The sequence below is a fragment of the Vipera berus genome (genome assembly GCF_964194415.1).
Source record: "Vipera berus genome assembly, chromosome: Z".
NCBI classification, from domain to species: Eukaryota; Metazoa; Chordata; class Lepidosauria; order Squamata; family Viperidae; genus Vipera; species Vipera berus.
In genome coordinates this window covers 9,042,563-9,066,621 of record NC_138205.1, presented here as the reverse complement: position 1 = coordinate 9,066,621, position 24,059 = coordinate 9,042,563, and the positions used below count along the sequence as shown (strand labels likewise).

The 24,059-nt window shown below is 41.2% G+C and overlaps 2 protein-coding genes across 2 annotated transcripts; both read left to right on the top strand.

Annotated features, from left to right (window-relative positions):
• Window positions 1–1,026: 1,026 nt before the first annotated feature.
• LOC308678597 (vomeronasal type-2 receptor 26-like) lies at window positions 1,027–1,923 on the top strand (the record flags this gene model as incomplete). The annotated part of the gene is made up of 1 exon (XM_081345823.1): window positions 1,027–1,923. One exon carries the CDS (start codon window positions 1,027–1,029, stop codon window positions 1,921–1,923), a length of 897 nt encoding a protein of 298 aa, XP_081201949.1.
• A 5,848-nt stretch (window positions 1,924–7,771) lies between these two features.
• On the top strand, window positions 7,772–18,552 carry LOC308678596 (vomeronasal type-2 receptor 26-like; the record flags this gene model as incomplete). The annotated part of the gene is made up of 5 exons (XM_081345822.1): window positions 7,772–7,933; window positions 8,760–9,044; window positions 15,026–15,253; window positions 15,881–16,127; window positions 17,804–18,552. The coding sequence occupies 5 exons, from the start codon at window positions 7,772–7,774 to the stop codon at window positions 18,550–18,552; spliced, it is 1,671 nt and encodes a 556-aa protein (XP_081201948.1).
• Window positions 18,553–24,059: the final 5,507 nt, after the last annotated feature.

Genomic DNA, 24,059 nt, shown 5'->3' with positions numbered 1-24,059 from the left:
AATCCCTTATTTATTTATCTAAATACATATGTACACTAGCTTTTTTTATATGAGTATCCATGAGTAGGTGGGTGTTTCTGTGCATGCTGAAGCAAGAGATGGATATCCATCAAAAATCACATGATCCAGAACCAGATTAGCATGAAAAGGAGAATGAAGAATTTGAGATAGCACCATTATGGTGGAATCCTTGTGACCATGTAAATGGCACAGGAAAAGAAGGAATGTCAATATAGGTAGTCCTACCATTGCAATGATCATTGGGACTGGGATTCATATGACTAAGTAATGCAGTCATAAAGCACAATGTCACATAACTGCATCACTTATCAATGGTAATATCAGGGGATCTAGGACAATTTGTCACAGCCAACTCACAACGGCCAACTCATTATAGCCAACTCGCTGCAGGACAACTTGCCGCGGAAGAAGACTTACACTAATATTGAAGAAATGGAGGAGTAGAATCATTAAAGAAATGATGCAAAAGTAGGGACAAAATGAAATGTGAATGACAAATTAAAATATTTTTTTGTTATTTTAAATAATTAAACTGAATTGTTGAATTGTCCCATGGAGAGTTGTCCTGTGTTGAGTTGGCCATGATGAATTGACCTGTGATAAGTTGGCTGTGGTGAATTGGCACAGTGAGTTATCCCATTCTGATCTCAGTAGCCTCAGTTTTAGTTGTAACCCAGAGACCAAGTGGGTCATTAAGAAAGGACCAAATGTGACTAGAGTCTTAGACAAGCAAGCCGTCAAATAAGGGTTGCAGACTAATGGGCATTTCAAGCAGACCCTTTGGAGCATAAGCTCCAAAGTTATATGCTATAGAGCATTGGCCAGCAGGGGCTACTACAGCTCTTGGGTGAGCAAGGGATTATATGGATTATGAGACCAACACTTTTCCATACTATTTCAAATACATTCCAAAACACATGTGATGGTTTCCTGATAAAGTAGCTTCTAGTCCAAAGAATGATTAGGATTCTTTTCAAATAATTTTATCTTCTTCTATTTCCAGACATGGAAAATTGCAAGAGTTGCTCCAAGGATCATTTTCCAAATGAGGCTCATGTACAATGTATTCCTAAGACACTGAACTTTCTGACTTTTGAAGAATATTTGGGCATTACTTTTTCTGCCTTGGCTCTGTTTTTTTCTCTTATTACAAGTCTTGTACTTGCAATCTTCATTAAGCAAAGGGACACTCCCATTGTCAAAGCCAACAATCGCAGCCTCACATATATTCTCCTTATCTCTCTCCTCCTTTGTTTCCTTTGTTCACTTCTGTTCATTGGACAGCCCAATAAGACAACCTGTATCCTCCGACAAATGACATTAGGCATCATCTTCTCTGTTGCTATTTCTTCTATTTTGGCCAAAACCATCACAGTCATTGTAGCATTTCTAGCCTCAAAGCCAGGAAGTGTATTCCACAAATGGCTGGGGCAAAAGGTGGCCTATTCTATTATCTGTTTCTGCTCCTTCATTCAAGTAGGTATTTGTACCATCTGGCTGAGTACTATTCCCCCATTTCCAGATTTGGACATGGAGATACTCCTTGGAGAAATCATCATAGAATGTCATGAAGGCTCCATCACCATGTTTTACTGTGTCTTAGGCTACATGGGCCTCTTGGCTCTTCTCAGCTTCACCGTGGCTTTCCTAGTCAGGAAGTTACCAGACAGTTTCAATGAAGCCAAGTTCATTACTTTCAGCATGTTTGTTTTCTGCAGTGTTTGGGTGACCTTTATCCCTACCTACCTGAGCACCAAAGGGAAGTACATGGTGGCTGTGGAGATCTTCTCTATCCTATCTTCTGGTGCTGGTTTATTGGGATGCATTTTCATGCCCAAAATCTATATAATTATATGGAGACCTGAGCTCAACACTAGAGAGCATTTAATACATAAGAAATAGAAAAAGAACAAGACTGAACCTCAATTGTGCTTTTTCAAAAGACAACTGGACTGTTTTAACATTAGGAAGAAGAACAAACCATTTCATTTCTCATCCAAGAAACTTCACTGGTTGTGATGGTGGGAGACAATGGAAGGATAGGTACTGACAGTTGAGACTAGATGGCAGAGTAATAGAAGGATAGTTCTGATAAGATGGTGTGATATGGAAGGATTACATTTCTTTGCTGTCCTCCAGTTGTTAGCACTCTCTATGAGAGCTCTTGATGCCTCTTGGGAGTTTATCTGTGCCCTTGGAGTCACTCGAATCAGAGTGCAATTGGTTGTGGAATCTTGGTAGTGCTGCAAGAGCTGTGTTAAAGACTGAAGATAGGTGGTATCTTATCCCTCCCCCTCTGTTGAGAGAGTGATGCTCAATGTTAACATAAATGGCCTTTTACCTCTCTTTCAAACCAATGATCCATGCTATCCATGGACTTTGTTGTCTTCAAAAGTTAAAAGAGTTGAATATTTCTGTCCAAACTCAATTAATACCAAAGAGTACATATATTAGGAAATAGATTATCCATATAGCTAATAATCTCAGCCACAGGAAATCAGAAGCCAGAATAGAGTTTTTAAAAAGTTGAGTTTATTTCATGCTACCAGTTACAAGAATCTGATCCATTAATGCTCAGGGCAAATTGACACCAGAAAAGAGTCAATGGACTTCAAGGGGGAAGGGTAGAATTTGGTCTCTAATGAGGGGTTAATGACTCCAAACTGATGAGGTGTTTGACCTTGCCCTTCAGTTCAGCTTAGTCATCTACAAATAAAGTATATGTAAATTAGACTTTTTTTCACCACGAATGCTGGTGCCTCTTTAAGAGGAGGGTAATGTTAATTTTTCTGCTTCATTGCAACTATATCATGATGAGTTGTATTGGAAGATAGTTGCTGCAGAGGCAGGAGTGGTGCCATTTTAGAAAGGAAGTTTGTGCTTTGCACATATATAAGAAGTGAACAGTATTGGAAATTAGTCCAACAGCTAAACTAATGTCATTTTAGAAACAAGAGAATTGTGTACGTAGTTTAAAAAGGAATGCAAGACAAATGTTACTCTCATAGCAATAAGAGATAAAATATGCCAATTAGAACATAAGAAATTAAGCTAGTCCTTATTAGGAAAGTAAAACTTGAAAATTCAAGAGCTAGACATAGTCCACTGATTAATTTCATTGTTTAATTGTTTCACTGATTAATTATTCTCACTGCTAGAAAATTTCTTCTTAGTTTCAAATTGAGTCTCTCCTTGATTAGTCTCCATCCATTGCTTCATGTTCTGCCTTCAGGTGCTTTGAAGAATAGGTTGAACCCCCTCTTCTTTGTGTCAATCCCTGAGATATTGGAAAAAAAGCTAAAGGGCTGCCATAAAGAAGAGGGGAGTCAACCTGTAGTGTATGCCTTTAAAGCATACACGGAAATGTCAGCACAGCAGGGGGCTGGACAGCTCCAGGCTATAACTGCTTCGGCGGGAAAGCCTGAATAGAGCGAGTCGTTGACAGCCCCAGGGCATGGTCAGCTCTGGCGGGAAGCCAGGGTTCAAATCCATTGGCCACCTGCACTGGTGGGAAGCCCAGGTTTAAATCTATTGGTCACCATTCACCTGGGCAGGTATAAAGAGACGCCAGGTAACCCCTTTGCCCCAGCTTCATTTCTGACTCAATAAAGAAATACTACCCAGCTCAAGTGTCCGTCTCTCCATTCAACCATGTGACTTTGCACGCAACTTTGCACAACCTATTCTCCAAAGCACCTGAAGGGAGAACATTTGGTGGAGCACTGGGCTAATGCCTCCTTAAGTAACACCAGCTGCCTGCAGTTAGTGCAGGTTCGAGTCCCACCAGGCTCAAGGTTGACTCGGCCTTCCATCCTTCCGAGGTAGGTAAAATGAGGACCCAGATTGTTGGGGGCAATAAGCTGACTTTGTAATATTGCCGCTTGGGGGGGCCGAAAGCCCTAATAAGCAGGCATATACATAGAATGAAGGCTATTGCTAAGCACATTGATTTGTGCTTAGATTGTAAGCCGCCCTGAGTCTTCAGAGAAGGGTGGGATATAAATTGGATTAAAAAAAACATAAAGCAATTAATGCTTACTAATCAAGGAGAGGACCAACCTAGAATGAAGGAAAGATTTCCTGACAGAATAATTAATCAGTGGAATGACTTGCCTCCAGAAGTTGTGGGTGCTCCAACACTGGAGGCTTTTAAGAAGAGATTGGACAATCATTTGTCTGAAATCGTATAGGGTTTCCTCCTTGAAAAGGAGGTTGGACTACAAGAGCTCCAAGTTGCCTTCCAACTCTATTATTCAGTTAATCTGATATTTGGCTAAGCATCACACATGACTTAAAATGGCTTTGCACCCTTTGCAAAGAGGTTGGACACACTCAGATCTCAATGCTTTTGCCTTGTGTGCTAAATAAAACTTTTGAACTCTGAACTGTAGCATCTGGCATTTTAATCTGAACTAGAAACAAACTAAGGGACAAAATTCTTCTAACAGTTATCTAGCTATACCAATTATACTGGTGAACTGGAAGCCTCTAGCTGCAGTTCAATTAGTGGTGCTCACTTATACAGCCCTCCATAGTATAGGCCATGGCTATATGATGGACTGTCCCACTCTCTTTATTTTTGCCCACTGCCATAACATCTAGCGCACTTCCTTTTTCCTTCTGCCAAGCAATGTTGCCTATATCATTCCAAAGTTTAAGGAATTGCAATAAACCAAATCAAGTTGTTTTGACATTACACAAACATTTGCACTTCTGCACTTCACTTACCTTTTCCCTACTTATCACAAATATTGTAATTAATGTCATGAGTCAACTCTCCAGAGATCCGAAAATTACACTAGAGAACAACAAAAATCAGCAGACAAAAACAGAAAAATTGTCCACATTTCCATTCGTGCATAAGGTTAAGTTTGAGTGTCAGTAGGAACCCACTTCCTCTGAATCTTGAGCAGCTTTGCATAAGGGACGTTTCAGTACTAAAAGCATAACTTTGTAATTGTATGAACTCTCTTATCAGCAGTTAGAGTTCCATCAAAACAACTGGCATGAACAAATGTTGATTGCAGGAATAGTGCTGCAGGCAACCAGGAGAGAGACAAACTGCAGACAAATGTTTGCCTGCAGGACTATGAGGGCTAAAGTACAGTTAAGTATTGCCCTACTGCTGACCTCCCAGATGACCATCACATTAGAAAACATTAAATGCACTGGAACCTCTGCAGTGTCTGTTCCGCATGAATGGCACCAGGAAGGCAAATACATCATTGGTGGGATAGCATCACTCCTTCATTATGGATTCCCCAACTATGTGTACAATGTGCACCCTTCTGAGGAATCGTTTACCTTCCCATTGTAAGAAATCAATTCCCAGTCTGATCCATAAGGTGAAGCTTGATGTTATGGATTATGTGCCATCAAGAAATTGTCCTCTTTTAGCAACCACATAGGTAGATCTTTCAAGTCTTCCAACAGAGATGTTATTTTACTGAGGCTTTATGATTCTGTGGCTATCAGTTTTTCCTGTCCTTTTAAAATGGAAGGGGGGAGTGCTTCATCCTTTATTTTAAAAATATGAATGGTTCAAATCCATGTATCAGATCAAATTATTTGTTCTTTTCACCTTATATCATCTTATGTCATTGGAGGCAGCTCTACAGATAAGTGATCCCTTTCACTACTTATTTAATTACTTGACTTTTGCTGATTGCAGGAATTAAACTTGAAAAGAACCATGGAAAACGGATATGCTAACAATCAGCCAAGCACTTCTCCCTGTGAATAGTTCTATAGTTCCAAGGTTACAAAAAAAAACAAGAATAGGAGGATCCTTAATGTCTATGGAGCTTCTCAGTCATCAAAGTCATAGTTGTCCCAAAGATGCTTTTTCATGAGGCAACTGGAGTTTCTTGCTGGGTTTTTTGAAGATGTTTCGCTTCACATCCCAAAAGCTTCAAAGAAAAGCAAGAAAATCCAGTTGCCTCATGAAAAAACATCTTTGGTAGGATCCTTAAACGTTTGTTGGCCAATTTTATTCTGTTTTGGCTGCATAACCTGAAGATGAGGAGATTAAATATGGTTGCTATTGCATCAGTTATAAAGAAATAGACCTCTTCTATATTCTTCAGTGTGGCTACTAAGCCAGCTGTTAACTTGCTCAAGAATGAAAACATTAAAGAAAAGACCACCTCCTAAATTTCCAGCCATTCCTTTCTCTATGTACAGTCTTCTGTTTTATATGATCAAAAATAAGTTCAATTTACCTCTATTCTTTCTATTGATAGTTGAATATTTTCTTCCTAAAAATTCAGACAGTCTTGTTATTCTTATTCAGCCCAGCTAAGCTAGCCCTTTTTTTTGGCTGATTTTATCTTTCAAAGGTGAATGTAGAAAGCTTTGCTCACTCTCAATATTTCGTACCTTATTCTTTACAGAAAACAAATTTAGAGAATTAGAGAGATTAATGTAGATTAAATTATTGTAAGTCGTCCAGAGCTAACTTGTAGTAAAATTGGCAGCCTATAAATTTGATAAATAAATAAATAAAATAAATAGATTTATTTTTTTTAGAAAAGAAGGACTAGGGAAGAAATGATAGCAGCTTTCCAGTATTTGAGAGGTTGCCACAAAGAGGAGGGAGTCAAGCTATTCTCCAAAGCACCCGAAGGCAGGACAAGAAACAATGGATGGAAATGAATCAAGGAGAAAAGCAAGCTAGAATTAAGGAGAAACTTCCTAACAGTGAGGACAATTAACCAGTGGAACAGCTTGCCATCAGAGGTTGTGGGTGCTTCATCACAGGAAGTTTTAAGAAGAGACTGGACAGTCACTTGTCTGAAATGGTATAGGATCTCCTGCTTGATCAGAAGGTTGGACTAGAAGACCTCCAAGGTCTTCTAGGTGCTCTATTCCAACTGATAGTCCCCCACCAAACAACATTAAGAACTGGGGTGGGAGAAAAATAAACACTATCAGAATTGAAGATTATCCATTCTCTGTTATATTAAGGCAATTTCATATATAGTGGATTATCAATTTTCATTCACTTCCAATCTAGTGAAACATTCTCAACAGAAAGCCTCAAATTAGGAGATTTACGGGCTACATGCTAAAATTATTTTGTGAAACAAACCACGATGAAACCAGGGACTGTTTGGAGAGGAGTAGAAGAACAAATACATTTACATATATTTACCTGGTTGCTACTCCTATGTTTTTCTTTAACTAGAAGTTTAGTATTTCAAATCAAGGAAGGTACATAATATTTCATTTACTTAAAGCATGAGTTGTTTGTGGACAATTAAAACCTTATTCAAAGTGAAGTACTATATTCAAAGTATAAAACAGTGTGTTTTAAACATGGCAACGTTAAAATGTGTGGACTCCCCAAATTCCCAGCCAGCATGAGGGCAGAAGAAATTTTGCAAGAACAATGTTTGGTAGTCCAAAGTTCCAAAGTCTCCTTTTCTTTCATTTAACATATTCTTCAGATTCTTTTTCCTTTGCTTTTTATTCTGTTTTCTCCTCTCTCCAGCTGTCAACAGTTCTTCTTTCCCCTTCTCTTCAATTTCTTTTTTTTTACATTTTGTGACATTCTATTTATTTGCAACTGTTGAAAAGTTACAAGAGGTTCTTTCATCACCCAAATAACTTTATTTGCAGTGTGGTGACAAAATTCTACCAACATGTTTTGTCTTTGGAGTTCGCCATAAAAGAGATCAATCAGGACCCCCAAATCTTGCCTAATATCACCCTTGGATTCCAAATCTATGATAGCTACTCTGATTCAAAGATGACCTATCGTACCAGCCTGGATCTGCTCTTCAAAGTACATGAGTTTGTTCCCAACTACCTATGTCGGGCAACCCAAAATCTCATAGGAATTATTGGAGGATTAAGTTCTGATACCTCCTCACGTATGGCAGAAATTTTTCAGCTCTTCAAAATTCCACAGGTAGAAGCTAAAACTATAGACTCAGGAACTTATTACAGATAAGTCTTTCTTGTCTTCCTTTGAAGTTATTAACTTGATGGTTTAGAGATCATGAGATATTTACAAGTCTATTACTCTCTCTTCAGTCATTAGCTGCTTTAAATAATTAAGCTGTTAATAAAGGTAAAGGTTCCCCTGCACATGCGTGCTAGTCGTTTCCAACTCTAGGGGCCGGTGCTCATCTCCGTTTCAAAGCCGAAGAGCCAGCGCTTGTCCGAGGACGTCTCCGTGGTCATGTGGCCGGCATGACTAGACGCCAAAGGCACACGGAACGCTGTTACCTTCCCACCGTAGTGGTCCCTATTTTTCTAATTGCATTTTTACATGCTTTCGAACTGCTAGGTTGGCAGAAGCTGGGACGAGTAACAGGCGCTCACTCTGTTACGTGGCACTCGGGATTCGACCCGCCAAACTGCTGATCTTCTGATCGACAAGCTCAGCGTCCTAACCCACTGAGCCACCGCATCCCTCAAGCTGTTAATAGATGTCTACTAATATTTATTACAAACATCCACAATGATATACATTTTAAATATATAAATAAATATGATCCATGCAGTCTATATATTAAGGAAAAGAAGTACATTCTGCGAAAACTCAAATGAATGCTTTAAATATTTTTTCCAGTTCCATTTGGAAGTAAATCATTTGAACTGGAAAAAAATTTTTTAAAAAAAAACACAGAATTCTGTAAAAATAAGTTTTTCTTTCTCGCTTTGTTTGTTTCTCAGATTTTTACTTACTATGTTTGGTTTTCTGTTTCCTTCCTTCTGTTTCCTTGCTCTAGATTTCGTATGGCTTGTTTGAATTAGAAATTCCTGCTGAGTCACATTCTCCATCTTTTTATCGTATGGTCCCTAATGAAGCTCTTCAGTATGAGGGTTTAATCCAGCTCCTTCTGCATTTCAAGTGGAAATGGGTAGGGCTCATCTTAGTGAATAACCTAGATGGAGAACATTTTTTGCAGATCTTGGAACCTCTGCTTTTGAAAAATAAGATCTGCTCTGAATTCACAGCAAGAGTTGACAAAAATCAGAATTTCGGTAGCATTTCTGACGTAATCAACGAGGCAGTGAGTCATCTCAGCATTTTTAAAGAGAAAAAAGCCCAGGCAATTATTGTATATGGTGAAAACATAACTGTGATGTGGTTGGCTTCAGCATTGCTACTAGGAGTTTATCTTGTAACTGATCCAACTTACACTGGGACTTTGTCTACCTCAAAGGTGTGGATTACAACTGCTCAAAATGACTTCACTTTACATCTCCTGCAAAAGTCATTTCCGATGCTAATGTTTCATGGAGCGCTTGCCTTCATGTTTCATACAAAACAGCCACCAGGATTTCAGAATTTTCTTCAGAAAATCAGCCTTCCTAATAGGAAAAGAGATGGCTTTATTTCCAGTTTTTGGGAACAAGCTTTTGACTGTACAAATGGCACCTGTCATGGAGAAGAACACCTGGAGAGTCTTCTTGCACCTTTCTTTGAAATGAGTATGACTGGCCACAGTTACAGCATCTACAATGCAGTTTCTGCTCTGGCACATAGCTTGCACAAAGCTTTCACATCGCGATCCACCCATCAAGTAAGGGAGAGTTGTGCCAGAAAAGTAAAAAAAGTGGAACCTTGGCAGGTAAGCTTTCTCATGTTTTTTTTTTAAATTGGCTAGAATACAGATAGTCCTTGACTTACAGTCACAACGTAGCCCAACATTTCTGTTGCTAAGCAAGACATTTGTTAAGTGAACTTTGCCCCATTTTATGACCTTTCTTGCCATACTTGTTAAGTGAATCACTGAAGATGTTAAGTTCAGAACAAACAAAATGGGAAGCCTCTGCCTAATGCCTCTGGCAGTTTTTTGTCCACCCTCCCCTCCATTGCCTCCATGCCTGGAGTGCATCTACACCTGCCGAAAGGGCAGTTCTTCATCCGCAATCCCTCCCACAATGCCGGAAGCCACACACCACCTCCATTCCCTGCTGCGTCCCGTCCCCACAGCCCCTACGATCACCTATCGCCCATCACACACTGTCAGGCAGAAGTACTATGGCCTGAGGGTCCCATTACATTTCCTCCCCCCCCCATCTCCTTCCTTCCTCCATGCTCAGTAAGGGATGATAGGTAGGGGAGAGATTGGCAGCATTGCCAGTGGCCCTGTCACCACAAGCCATGGCTTTCCCATGTGGTGGTGAGGGAAGTGAAAGGGAAGCCTTGTGGGCTGGGAGGCCAGGCCGGTAAGCAGGGCATGGAGGCACTGGTGCAGGTGCTGATCTAAAACTTGGTGCGGCCATCCAGCTGGAACGCAGTCAGCCTTAGATCTGCAGTGCCACCCTGGAGCCAGCAAGGGGCCACCAAGCCACCTTGGCCCTGCCCCCGGGTACTGCACACAGGAGGCAGTGAGCATGCAAGGGCTGGTGTCCTGGGTGAAAGGGAAGTGCTGGTTCAGATGGCCATCACCTGGTTGCAGATCAGTGCCCGGTTGGCCTGGTCCAGGCCAAGCCACTACAGGCCGGTCCTTCGCTTTTTCCAGGACAGCCCTGCGGGCCATATCTAACCACATTGTGAGCTGGATCTGGCCCACAGGCCTTGTGTTTGACGTGTCTGCCCATTTCAGAAAAGTGATTGAAGACTGGACTTCTTAAAAACCTCCATTGATGAAGCACCCACAACTTCTGAAGGCTGTTACACTGGTTAATTGTCCTCGCTGTTAGGAAGTTTCCCCTTAATTCCAGGTTGCTGCTTTCCTTGATTAGTTTCCATCCATTGTTTTCTGTCTTGCCTTCTGGTGCTTTGGAAAATAAGTTGACCCCCCCTCCTCTTTGTGGCAACATCTCAAATACTGGAATATTGCTCTCATGTCACCCCTAGTGTTGTGTATGCCACATTAACACCTGGTGGCATTGGTCAAGTGACCTGATTGGTCAACCTGTTCGGCGGGAAATGTAGGACACCGGGTTGGGTGTCACCTGTCCGGTGGGAGAATAGAGCCAGCTGGTTGGCTGACTGCGGGGATGCGGGGAATCTATAAGAGGGCAACAGGAGAGAAGTTCTTCAGTTCCATATTGTAATCAATAAAGGTGTAAACTCTGATTGTCGTCTCCTGGTCATTACACGTGGCACCCAGGAGTTAACACCTAGTCCATCTTTTTTCTAGACTAGCCAAACCCAAATCCTGCAACCATTCATATGTTTTTTTTATTGAAAAGTTTTACAGTACATTTTTGAATACAAAACCCCTCCCCTCCCCCTCCCCTCTCCCCAAACCTCCCCAACTCTCCCCTCCCCTCCCCCCTCTCCTCGACTTCCCAGAGCTAAATACAGGGTATAAAAATACAAACAAACATAATCTAAAATATGCAAACAACAATAAAATATTAAATTCTATCGCACTTTAACTCTTAATAAAATAACTACAAGCTAGTTATACATCATATAAATCCACTACTTATTCAAATGCTAAGTGAAACTTTTTAGTCCCATATTTATTCTGGATATAATCAATCCATCTTCTCCACTCCACAATATATCTCTGTTGCAATTGGTCTTTCAAATACGCTGAAATCTTTGCCATTTCCGCCAGATTGGAAACTTTTAAAGTCCATTCTTCTATAGTCGGCAGTTCTTCCTTCTTCCAATATTGTGCTACTAAAAGTCTCGCTGCCGTAATTAAATTCAACATCAACTTAGTGTCCACAACGGTAGTATCTGTGATAATGCCCAGTAAAAACAATTGCGGACAAAACTTTATCCTTTTCTTGAATATTTTTTGCATATTCCACCAAATTTTAATCTAAAAAGCTTTAACCCTTTTACAAGTCCACCATATATGAAAATACGTTGCATCCTCACAACCACACCTCCAACATTTGGGCTGGCAGTTCGGATACATACTTGCTATTTTTTTAGGATCTAAGTGCCACCCATTCATATGTTTAAGTCTCCAGGCCTTTACTCATCTTAGTTGCTCTTCTTTGTACTTTTTCCAAAGTCTCAACATCTTTTTTTTGTAATGTGGTAACCAAAACTGGAGGCAATATTCCAGGTGTGGTTTTACTAAGTCTTTATAAAGTGAGTTTGATTCTATGTCTATGTACATACAACCAAGGATTGTATTAGCTTTTTTGGCTGCTGCTGCATATTACTGACTGACTCATATCCACTAGGGCAGGGCTTTTCATCCTTATCACAGATTGTACCACTTTTTAGAGCATGACAATATTTAAGCACCACCAGTGTTTAGCAAGGTGTCAAAAACTTGATGACTAAAAAAAGGGGGGGGGATTTGGAGTTTTACTGATTAGATTCATTTGTTGTTATAGAAATGGCTAGTTTATAATATTATGGAAAAGTAAAAAGTTGAGGTTCAATGTTAATGCTTCCTTCTACTGCAACAGAGGAAGTCTGTTCTTTTTTTTCTTCTCCCCCTCACTTTTCCTCCCTTTTTCCTCCCCACTGTATCCTATAATTTGCTTTTGTATTTTTCTGTTTTATTCTGTAATCTAATAAAATATTACAAACTGTAGGAAAAAAGGAAAAAAGTACCAGTTTTAATTTCTTTGGTGGCTGTTCCTTTGCTGAATCACTTTCCCGTTGCACTGACAAATGTATGATGAATTTATCCATGTTTATTAATATGCACCACTACCAGCTAGCTCAGGGATCTTCAAACGTGTCACTTTTAAGACCTGTGGACTTCAACTCCCAGAATTCCTCAGCCATCATGGCTAGATGAGGAATTCTGGGAGTTGAAGTCCACAGGTCTTAAAGTTGCTAAGTTTGTAGACCCCTGAGCTAGCTGGTCGGCCCTTCTTAGCTCTCCTTCCACAGTGTAATAAGAATGCACCCCCCCCCCAATCCCTTCTCTGTACCCTTAAAGACACAGGAATCAAGTGCGAAGCAAGAAAAGCTCATAAAATAAACACATAAACTCTGTGGGTTGTTTTTTTCTTTAAGCTGCCTCAGGGGTGTCATGTGTCACAATGTTGCAATCTATGACTGAAAGGCTCCACCAATTGCAAAAAGCTTTAGCTTTCAAATTAAACCTGTTTACCTTCAAAGAAAACTTTCCGAAAGCCATAGACAGACTCAAGATAAGGGGGTAAAACTAATTACATTTATTTAAAGGGATTAAACCTACGGAAGTCAACACTTTAGACTCATTGCTAGCCTAAAATACAGACTAAAATATTCCAATAACCAAAGCACACAAAGGAGCCTCTGAATTACAAAACGCTGTAAAAACTGTACTAAAATCTGGTTTCCGGTTCCTGTTTTCAGTGTAGCAGTTGGAGAATTCAATCCTCCGGCTTTTATCTCATCAGCGCTGTTTGCATTCTCCTGGCTGGAGAAAATGAACCAGGGGACCTTTCCTTCCAGCAACAGCTACTGCTTCTCTATCCCTATTTCCTCCCTGCCAGCTGACCTCTCCTTCTTTCCCTGTTGTCTTTTTTTCCCTTTCCTGCCCAAACCACCTCCTTTTATAGCCTCTCCTCTGCTTCCCCCCCCCCCACTTTTCTTAAGTTCACCACCAGCTCCACACTGCTTCCGGAAGCACCAATCAGCTGGAGCCCTGCAGGCTCCTGTGGCTTCTGTCAAACCCAGACAGTCCTGCAGCTGCAGATGCCTCTCCCTCAGGCTTGGCTAGCTTTGGCTCATTCCTCTCCCCTGATACACTGGGCTAGCAGTCGCGTACCACCTGCCACATGGCAAAGTACCACAGGTGGTACGCGTACCACTGGTTGAAAAGCCCTGCATGCACTAGGGCATCCAAGGTCCCTCTCACAGTTACTGTTTTTCAGCCAGGTGTTGCCTAATCTGTACTTGTACCTTTGGTTTTTCCTGCCTAAGTGTAAAACCTTGCATTTCTCCACATTAAATTTCATGTTGTTGGACAGAGCCCTTTGTTCAAATATATCAAGATCCTTTTGGATCCAGAGTTTGCCTTCTGGGGTGTTGGCTATTCCTGCTAGCTTGGTGTGATCTGCAAATTTGATGGGTTCCCCTTCTATTCCCTCATCTAAATCATTTATGAAGATATTAAAGAGTACTGGGCCTAAGATGGAACCTTGTGGTACCTCACTGCTTACTTCCCTCCACATAGAAGTAGTACCATTAAGGATTACTCATTGAATATGGTTTGTCAGCCAGTTACAAATCCATCTGGTGGTGATGTTGTCTATCCCACATTTTTCTAGCTTACCAAGAAGTGGGTTGTGTTCTACTTTGTTGAATCCAGCTTCCCATTGATTTTTCTTGTCAGAAAGTTGCAAAAAGTGATTATATAACATCAGGACACTGCAACCAACATAAATATAATCCAGTTGCCAGACATCCGAGTTTTGATCTCATGACCATGCAGATGCTACAATAGTTGTAAATGTGAAAAATGGTCATGTCACTTTTTTTAGTATCATTGTAACTTTGAACAGTCATTAAATGAACTAGGACTACCTGTACAACTGAGGGATCTCCATTACCCACCATTCTGATATTCGTCAAGTTTATTATTATTTTTTCATTAAACATATGTACTGCCCATTTCACTACCCAAAGCAACTCCGGATGGCTTACACTACAATAAAATCATAAATATTAAAATATTAAAATTAGTGAATCATATTGTATAGGGAAATCCATGCTTTTTTAAAATAGAAAATAAAATAAAATTTTGACAGAGGTTTGTTCTTCAAGCTTGCTGTTTAGTTCCTGGACATTTTGTTACCAAACTAGGTAATATCTTCAGCGCAGTTTGTGGTGAAGTGTCTTGTTTGGTTTCTTCTCTGTTTATATAGGTCCTGTGTGGTGTTGTGATCAGTTGGTCACATGACTGGTTGTTTGTGAGGTACAAAATTCAACTGGTGAGGAGATGGTTGGTTCTGTCACTGATTGGTAGTTGAGCACTGCTGGTCCTGAAACTTTTGTAAAATAAAAATAGTTCCATTCTTTAACAATGGTTTCTGAATGGGTAGTGTTCCCAAGACCATCCATGTTCACCACTTGAAAGAATATAGCATGAATATTTCAAACCTTTCTCTTATTCATCTTTTTTTGAAGGTCCACTCATTTCTGCAGAGAATTACCTTCAACAACACTGCTGGAGATGAAATTAGTTTGAACGAGCAGGGAAAATTAGAGGCTGGATTTGACATTGTGAACTTGATCACTTTCCCAAATAATTCTTATGTCAGAATCCACATTGGAGAAATGCGCCCGCACAATTCTCTAGGAAAAGCCTTTGTGATTAATGAGGAGAGAATCCAGTGGCAATCAGAGTTTACTCAGGTATATTAATAATTATATTGTCTAAGTGAGAAAAATTCTGTACACCTTTTGCCATGCATGCCACATATCCCCAGGTATTATTTGAGATCTTACACAGGAAATACAAAAGATCAGCTGAGATGGGCAGATCACTAGCAGAGTAACTAAATTCCAGTCTTACAGAGCAGGCCCACTCCAAGAATGTGCCATTCACAGCTGACTGGCAAAGAGCTATCTGTCTTTAATTTCATACACAAATTTAAGTAGCCCAAGGCTTAAAGTTTCCTTTCATGCTGGCACAATGTGAATGTCCTTACCTTCCCTAAAGGGATTGAATTACAATTGGATTCCAACACAACCCCTATATTGTATGTAAGTGGCTACTGTGTTTCCCCTAAGATAAGACCTATCACGAAAATAAGACCTAGCTTGATTTTCACATGTGTGCCCAATATAAGCCCTACCCCAAAAATAAGCCCTACTTAAGACCCCGCCCACTCCATTGCACCTGATTGCATGAGGTGGGGTGAGGTGCATGGGTAAAAATCAAGCTAGGGCAGAGATGGGGAGTTGGAGCTGCCCCATATACCCTGCAACCACTTACCTTAGGACAGTTGAAGCCAGGCCTCCCATGCCCTCACCTCATAGGCCCACATTTTCTGCAGCGCTCACTACTGGGTCACCCTCAGCCTCTGTTTTGCTGTCAGAGACCTTCCAGAAAAGCCTCTGCAGCTGAGAAACAAGCTCCAGATTGATATGCACACCGCCCCCAGCTTCCATTTTGGCATCACAGGCCTTCCAGAAAGGCCTCTGCAGCTGAGAAATGAGCTCTGGAAGGCTTCCGGAAGGCCTCTGACGGCAAAACAGAAGTCGGGGGTGCCACACGAGAGCAATGGCAAGTGGCCACAGAGGTAGGCTGGTGAAGTGAGGGAGGTGTCGGGGAGTGGGAGGCCTGGCTGCAGTGGTCCTAAGCTAAGCGGGTAAGACATCCAAAAATAAGACCTGGTGCCTCTTTTGGAGGCAAAAGAAATATAAAACCAGGTCTTATTTTCAGGGAAACAAGGTAGGAAGATGATAGAGATGAGATGAGATGAGATGAGATGAGATGAGATGAGATGAGATGAGATGAGATGAGATGAGATGAGATGAGATGAGATGAGATGAGATGAGATGAGATGAGATGAGATGAGATGAGATGAAATAGATGATGATAGATAGATAGATAGATAGATAGATAGATAGATAGATAGATAGATAGATAGATAGATAGATAGATAGAAGCAAGAGAGAGAAGAGAGAGAGAGATGATAGAGTTAGTGATGGGAGAGAGGGAGAGAGAGAGAGAGAGATGATAGATAAATAGATTCAGGGCTTTTTTTGTCATAGAACGCTCAGAATGGAGTTCCAGCACCTTTTTTTGGATGGAAACTTGTAGGGTAGGCAAGGCGGGTTGTATGACATGTGTGAGTTCCGGCACCTTTTTCTTTTACAAAAAAAGCACTGGAGATTATAGATAAGAGAGAGAGAGAGAGAGAGAGAGAGAGAGAGAGAGAGAGAGAGAGAGAGAGAGAGAGAGAGAGAGAGAGAGAGAGAGAGAGAGAGAGAGAGAGAGAAACAGGCAGATCTTATAGGTATAGAGTGATTGACTGACTGACATTGATTGATTGATTGATTGATTGATTGATTTTACTAACTTCCTGACTTTTTGAATAGTTGCCACCTCTTTCCTTATGCAATGATCCTTGTCCACCTGGATCCAGAAAGACAAAGAAGGAAGGGGAGAAATTTTGCTGCTATGATTGTGCTCCATGTCCAGAAAGGATGATATCAAACCAAATGGGTAAGTTGCATCACCTGAAAACAAATCTCAATTATTTTGGAGCACAGTTTTCTTTCTATATCATCCATGACTCCAGGCCCAATTGGAATCTTACTCTGCTTGATGATGGGATACAATAACTAAATCCCACAGCAATCACATAGCATAAATATCCATCTAAGAACTGTACAATACATTTTCATGTTTTGGTCAGCCTTTGAGCCCTTATGATCTAATAGCTATTGTTATTTATTTATTTTATCATAATTTTGAGTAGTTTCTTCTCTGGACACTGTACGATGTTCCAGTTAAAGCTAAATGAAGAGAATCTTACTCTGATTCTTTTCTGAGGGTCTCTCTTCTAATTTTTTGCTATTGAAACATGCAAATATTGTGCATCTACTTGAACTTTTTCTGACTGCAGGCCATGATTGAGTCATTACTAAAGTGGGAGAATTTGATCACTTACTGTCACCGAGTTTACCATTTTTGGGTGTACTAGCATTTACTGGTTTCTGTCATGAAATTGTTACTAAGAAGGACACCTGAGAAGGTTGCTCTAAAAATAGTAAAATAAATTTATTTCTTTCCTTTAATTTCAGACATGGAGAATTGTATTGTTTGCCCAAAAGAACAATTTCCAAACCAAGTTCATGATGAGTGCATTCCAAAGACACTGAACTTCCTCTCCTTTGAAGAGCCGCTGGGCATTACTCTCGTATCTTTGGCTCTTCTCTTTTGTCTGGTTACAGCTTTGGTGTTTACAATCTTCATTAAGCAACGGGACACTCCTATTGTCAAAGCCAACAACTGCAACCTCACCTATCTCCTCCTGATCTCTCTTTTTCTCTGTTTCCTCTGCTCTCTTTTGTTCATTGGATATCCCGGTAAGGTGACCTGCCTCCTCCGACAAATAGCATTTGGTATCATCTTCACTGTTGCAATTTCTTCTATTTTGGCCAAAACCATCACAGTCATTATAGCATTCCTAGCATCAAAGCCAGGAAGCCTATTCCACAAATGGGTGGGGCAAAAGTTGGCCTATTCTATTATCTGCTTCTGCTCCTTCATTCAAGCAAGTATTTGTATTGTTTGGCTGGGAACGTCTCCTCCGTTTCCCAATTTGGACATGGAAACACTCCATGAAGAAATCATAGCAGAATGTCATGAAGGGTCCATCACCATGTTTTACTGTGTCTTGGGCTACTTAAGCTTTTTGGCTCTTCTCAGCTTCACTGTGGCCTTCCTAGCCAGGAAGTTGCCAGACAGTTTTAATGAAGCCAGGTTCATTACTTTCAGCATGTTAGTTTTCTGCAGCGTTTGGCTGACCTTTGTCCCCACTTACCTGAGCACCAAAGGGAAGTACATGGTGGCTGTAGAGATCTTTTCTATCCTGTCTTCCAGTGCTGGTTTACTGGCATGCATCTTCATCCCCAAAATCTATATAATTGTGCTGAGACCTGAGCTTAACACTAGAGAACATTTAATACACAAGAAATAGAACAGGATTGCATTTTGAATAACCCAATGCTAGTCTCTACAACTGCATTCATAAATATGAATAAGCAAGTAATCTGAGGAAGCTGTGTGCATGTTTCAAACAGTTATATAGATGATTTCTGTCCAAGTTCCAATAGTACAGACAAGACTTATTTTCCAAAACAACAGAAGGCAAGACAAGAAACAATGGATGGAAAGTAACCAAGGAGAGAAGCAAAATGGAACTAAGGAGAAATTTCCTGATAATGGGAACAATCAGCCAGTGGAACAGCTTGCCTTCAAAAGTTATGGCTCCATCACAGAGACTTGGAGAAGAGATTGGACAGACATTTGACAAATGGCTGTTAGCAACACACAAGGAGGGGACGCTTTCCTAACAGCTCACAAGTCAAGCATACCAATGTTAACTTGGATTGCCAACAAAGTTCTGTCTGTGACAAAACAGAACACAAAATTGCTTTCTCCTTCGAACTGGGGCATTTCCAACCAAGTTGCTTCTCCTCCCTCTCTCCCTCCCTCCCTCCCTTCCTCCCCTGCTTTTTTTTTTAAGTGCCAGAGGCTCCCATTCTTTTCCTCTCCAATGTCACAGCATGGGGCTGCAAGGAAGTGAGACCCCCCCCACACATACACGCATGTACACACACACACACACACACACACACACACACACACACACACACACACAGGTCTGGGAGAGGCGAGCTGAGAGCCATGCAGAGGCAACAACAAGGGGAGGGGGTCAAAATGTGAAGCCTCCTGCCCAGAGCCTCTGACAGCTAAAATAAAATAAACCTGAGAAGCACTCAGAAGGCAGTCCCTTTCCCAGCTTGCTCCTTCCTTCCTTCCTTCCTTCCTTCCTTCCTTCCTCCCCTGCTTCTCTTTCCTTACTCTGCACTCAGGAAGGGATGATGGGAGGGGGAAAGATTGCCAGTGCTGCTGGTGGCCATGCTGCCACTGGCCGTAGCTATCCCACACAGGCAGGGGGGGGTCACGGTGAAAGGGAAACCTGCTGGATGCAAGGCTTGATCAGTGAGCGCGCATTGATCTACTGGTGGGGGCCATCAAAGGCAGAACACGCTCAGCCTTAGATCCACAGGGCAGCCCTGGAGCCAGCGAGCCCCCCCCTTCTCTGCCCCACCCCCTGGGGGTGCACGGAGAAGGCAGCGAGTGCATGAGCACTGTCGTCCTGGGGGAAAGGGAAGTGCTTCTGTTGCCTTTTTTCTTTCTCAGTGGTCACCAGGGACGGTCAGCAGGGATGCCGGATGCTTGCCGCCTCCACTTCATGTGCCCAGGGGGCAGGGCAGAGGCAGCCCCTTGCTGGCCCTTTCCCACAAAAACCTCCTTTTATATCCTCTCCTCTCTCTCCCCCCACTCCTCCTCCTTTTCTCTTCAGGGCACCTCCAGCTTCCCAAAGCGCCAATCAGCTGTAGCCCGGCATTGTTCCTGGGGCTTCTGCTGAGCCCCGACAGCCCTGCAGCTCCAGCTGTATCTCCCTCAGGCTTGTGTGGCAATGCTGCCGCTTCAGCTCATTCCTCTCCCCCCCCACACACACACACTACCATTTCTCTAGTATGGTCACATACCCTCTGCCAGGTGCCAAAGAACTACCGGTGGTACGCGTACCACTGGTTGAAAAGCCCTGGATTAGAAGACCTCCAAGGTTCCTTCCAACTCTGATAGTCTGTGTTCTAAGACTAATCTTTTAGAAAATAAATTACCCACTTAGGTAATAAAGTATGAACAAAAATGACTGAATTCGTTTTTTATCTTATAATTCTTCAGAAGGTAGTGGGTCTTTGGGGTGGGGAGGATATATTAACACCTCAAGCCAGCACTGTTCCATATGATTTGATTAAATTGTTCTATGAGGGCAATTCGCAAATAAACCTCCATTTGGTTATCAATAATCAACACTTATACACATTGGAAAACTACAACATTACATTACTTTTTGACATAATCGCTATTCAAATTGAGGCACTTGTCATAATGTCTTACAAGGTTTGAAATTCCTTCTGCCAAAAAATCTCCCACCTGGAAATGAAGCCACCCTTGTAACAGCATCGTGAATCCATTCGGTGTGTTTTGTGCTCCTCAGAAAGGAGGTTTGTTACCGGAAAAGTACAAAACTTGTGATATCCCAAATTTTCTGTCAATATCTTGTACAAAACAGTCTGAGAAATTTGAGGAAAGTGTAAAGAAAGTGCAGATATCGTGAACCAACAGACTTCACGGACCTTTTTGTCAATTTCCTGCATGGGTTCATCACTGACTACACCTACCTTTTGCCTCATCGGACATGTCAGTTCATCCATCTTTAAACATGTGACACCACTGATGTACGACACTTTCACTCATTACGTTTGGTCTGTAAACATTACACAGTTCGTGATGAAGGGCAGCTGCCAAAAGTTTTTTTTTGCACACTGGAATTGTATTACTGCATGCACTTCACATTTGGAGGGATTTTCTATGGCAGGGTTCATTTTCAATTGATCTAGCAGATGAGTCAACTGCATCACAACCTTTTCCTTCCACTCCTCACTGCCTACTGAATTGTTGCACACAGTGCCATAGGACGGCTGCCACTATCCCCACCTATTTCTTGCACATGCTCAAAAGGAGGTTTATTTCTGAATTGCCCTGATATATGGGATTTCAATGTTTGGCAAACTAATTCTAGTGCTAACAAAAGAGCTGTGTTAATATAAAGATAGACATTAGAAAGAACAGAGTGTGAACAATTATCAAGCTTCATTAAATATCGAGTGATGTTTCCCAGTTCTTAAAACTATTGACTGATTAGATTTTGCCATCAAAACTCATAACACATCCAGTACCAAACTTCTAACCTCACCCTCAATTCAGTACACAAAGCTTGCCAGTTGTATGGTACCATTTGAGCAATTACTTTAATGAATGTTTCTTGTTAGCACAGAGCTTTAAATATGCTTAAAGAAGTATTTCTTTGTCTTGGTGAAATCAAGTATACCCAGATGTAATCTTGCCTTCTTGTGGTTTTGTTGAGTAGATTAGAAAACAATAGAATAGTGCATCAAGTTTTGGTCTCCATACTATAAAAAATGTGTTGAGACTCTAGAAAGAGTGCAGAAAAGAGCAACATAGATGATTAGGGGACTGGAGACTAAAGCTTATGAGGAATGATTACAGGAACTGGACGTGGCTTGTCTAGTGAAGAGAAGAACCAGGGGAGACATGATAGTAGTGTTGCAATATTTGAGGGGCTGTCACAGAGAGGAGGGGGTCAACCTATTTTCCAAAACACCTGAAGGCCAGACAAGGAATAATGGATGGAAATTGATCAAGGAGAAAGTCAACCTAGAAATAAGGAGAAATTTTCTGACAGTGACAACAATCAACAAATGGAACAGTTTGCCTTCAGAGGTTGTGAGAGCTTCATCACTGGAAGCTTTCAAGAAGAGACTGGACTGCCATCTGTCAGAAATGATGTAGGGTCTCCTGCTTGGGCAGTGGGTTGGACTAGATAATCTACAAGGTCCCTTCCAACTGTTATTCTATTCTATTCTATTCTGTTCTGTTCTGTTCTATTAAGATTCAAGTTTATTTTATTTTATTTACATGCATGCATGCATGCAATCAATAATACAACAATACTGTCTAGAGCAACCCCATGCAAGACGCGAAATAAATTTAACAAATAAAATAAAAATAAATAAGTACAAAATATTCTGAATTCCTAGAATAATGATTTTTATTTTTATTTATTTATTTACTCCATTTCTATAGCTGCCCAACTCAATCAAGTGATTTTGAGCCAGCTATAATGGTTGTGAGTATTCTTGTGGTTATTGTTTTTACAGCAGCCATGTTGTTTATACGCAGTGTTAATCCAATTGGAAAGTGATGTAAGGATGATTGACCATGAGGAAAGCCTCCAAATTCTATTCAATAGATCAGTCTATCTAATTATAGACCTCAAGATCAATTCCTCAACCCCACCCAGCAAATTTAAAAAGTTTCCTGTGGGATCTTACAAACATGTTTGCTTCAGCACTTCTACAAATAAAGTTAACAACGCTTAGTTATCACAGACACTATGATTAAGTCACCAGACCAATCCTCCAGTGGCTCTCAAGATAATTCTGAAGGAAATACCAGCAGCAAACTGCAGAATAGATATAAACCTCCAATATATTGTTCCCAGCTGAGGACCTTTCATCCAAACTGGTTGAAGTCTTCCACAGCCACTGCAGAGTCAGTAAGAGAACTGCTGCCAAAAGTTGGGGGCCTCAGGATTTTGTATCTATTTGCTGTTCACAACACAAATATTTTTAGACTGTTGATCAGCCAATGCCTACTGGCCTATTGCCAATTCCAGAGTGGAAAGATTCTTCCAGATTTCAACAAGTGGGGCTACCTACATGGTCCCAGATATGTAAGATATATGAGGACAATCATCTTAAAGGAAAGACTATTAAAATTCTGCAAAAACCATTAAGCTTGAGGATCAAGACAAAATACAGTATTGTGGTGGACAAGAAGAAAGAGGCTGAAAACCAGGTATTCTGATCAAGAACATCTACGTCCAGTTACACTTTGAGCATCCAGGCAACCAGACACAGAAGAAGCTTAAGTTTAGGAACAGATCAATTACTGAGGCATGACATTTTCTTAAGACAGATCTCAACACATGTAGCAGTTGTTCTGCTGACATCCTGTTTGCATCAAGGCTTCTGGCACCACCAATATAGTAGAAGTCAATTGAGCAGGAATGTTGGGGATTATTGTCATATTACTCTTTCCAGAATGGGCCACGAAGGTACAATCTCTTAAGTGCACTGGAGATAAAGCCATTGAAATTCCCCAGGAATGGTACCAAGAGGGAGAACTTCTCATTGGTGGATTGATGTCTCATTTCCATTACATGTTCCCCCAAATTATTTTCGATAAGCATCCTTCTGAGGAATCAGTTAACATCCCATTGTAAGAAATCACTCTCTTATCTGATTTTAAATGAATCCTGCTCTCTTCTTTCCATCTCTGTAAAACAGAAAGGTTGTATTATGATGTGATGAAGAATATAAATGTATCATGGGTATATTCTTTATGGCAGCTTGATAAAATGCCATGTTTCCCCGAAAATAAGACCAGGTCTTATTTTTATTTTATTTTTATTTTCCTCCAAAAGAGGCATCAGGTCTTATTTTCAGGGATGTCTTACTCATCTCTGGCACTGCCAGCACTGCCCAGGAGATCAACTTTCTCTGGGGCCGAAAAAGTAGCTTCATTCTGCAGCTGCATTCCAGCCTGCATTTTGCAGTCAGGCCTTTCCGGAAGGCCTCTGCAGACAAGTACCGAGCTATGGATTCAATCCAGGGGCCTTCCAGAACGGCCTGTGACTGAGAAATGCAGGCCTGGCTACAGAAGATGCCGCAGAGGAAGTGGGCCGGTGAGGAGAGGCCTGGCTGCAAGATAAGTGGATGTGGGCCACGTGGGACAGATCCACACACCCCACACCCACCCTAA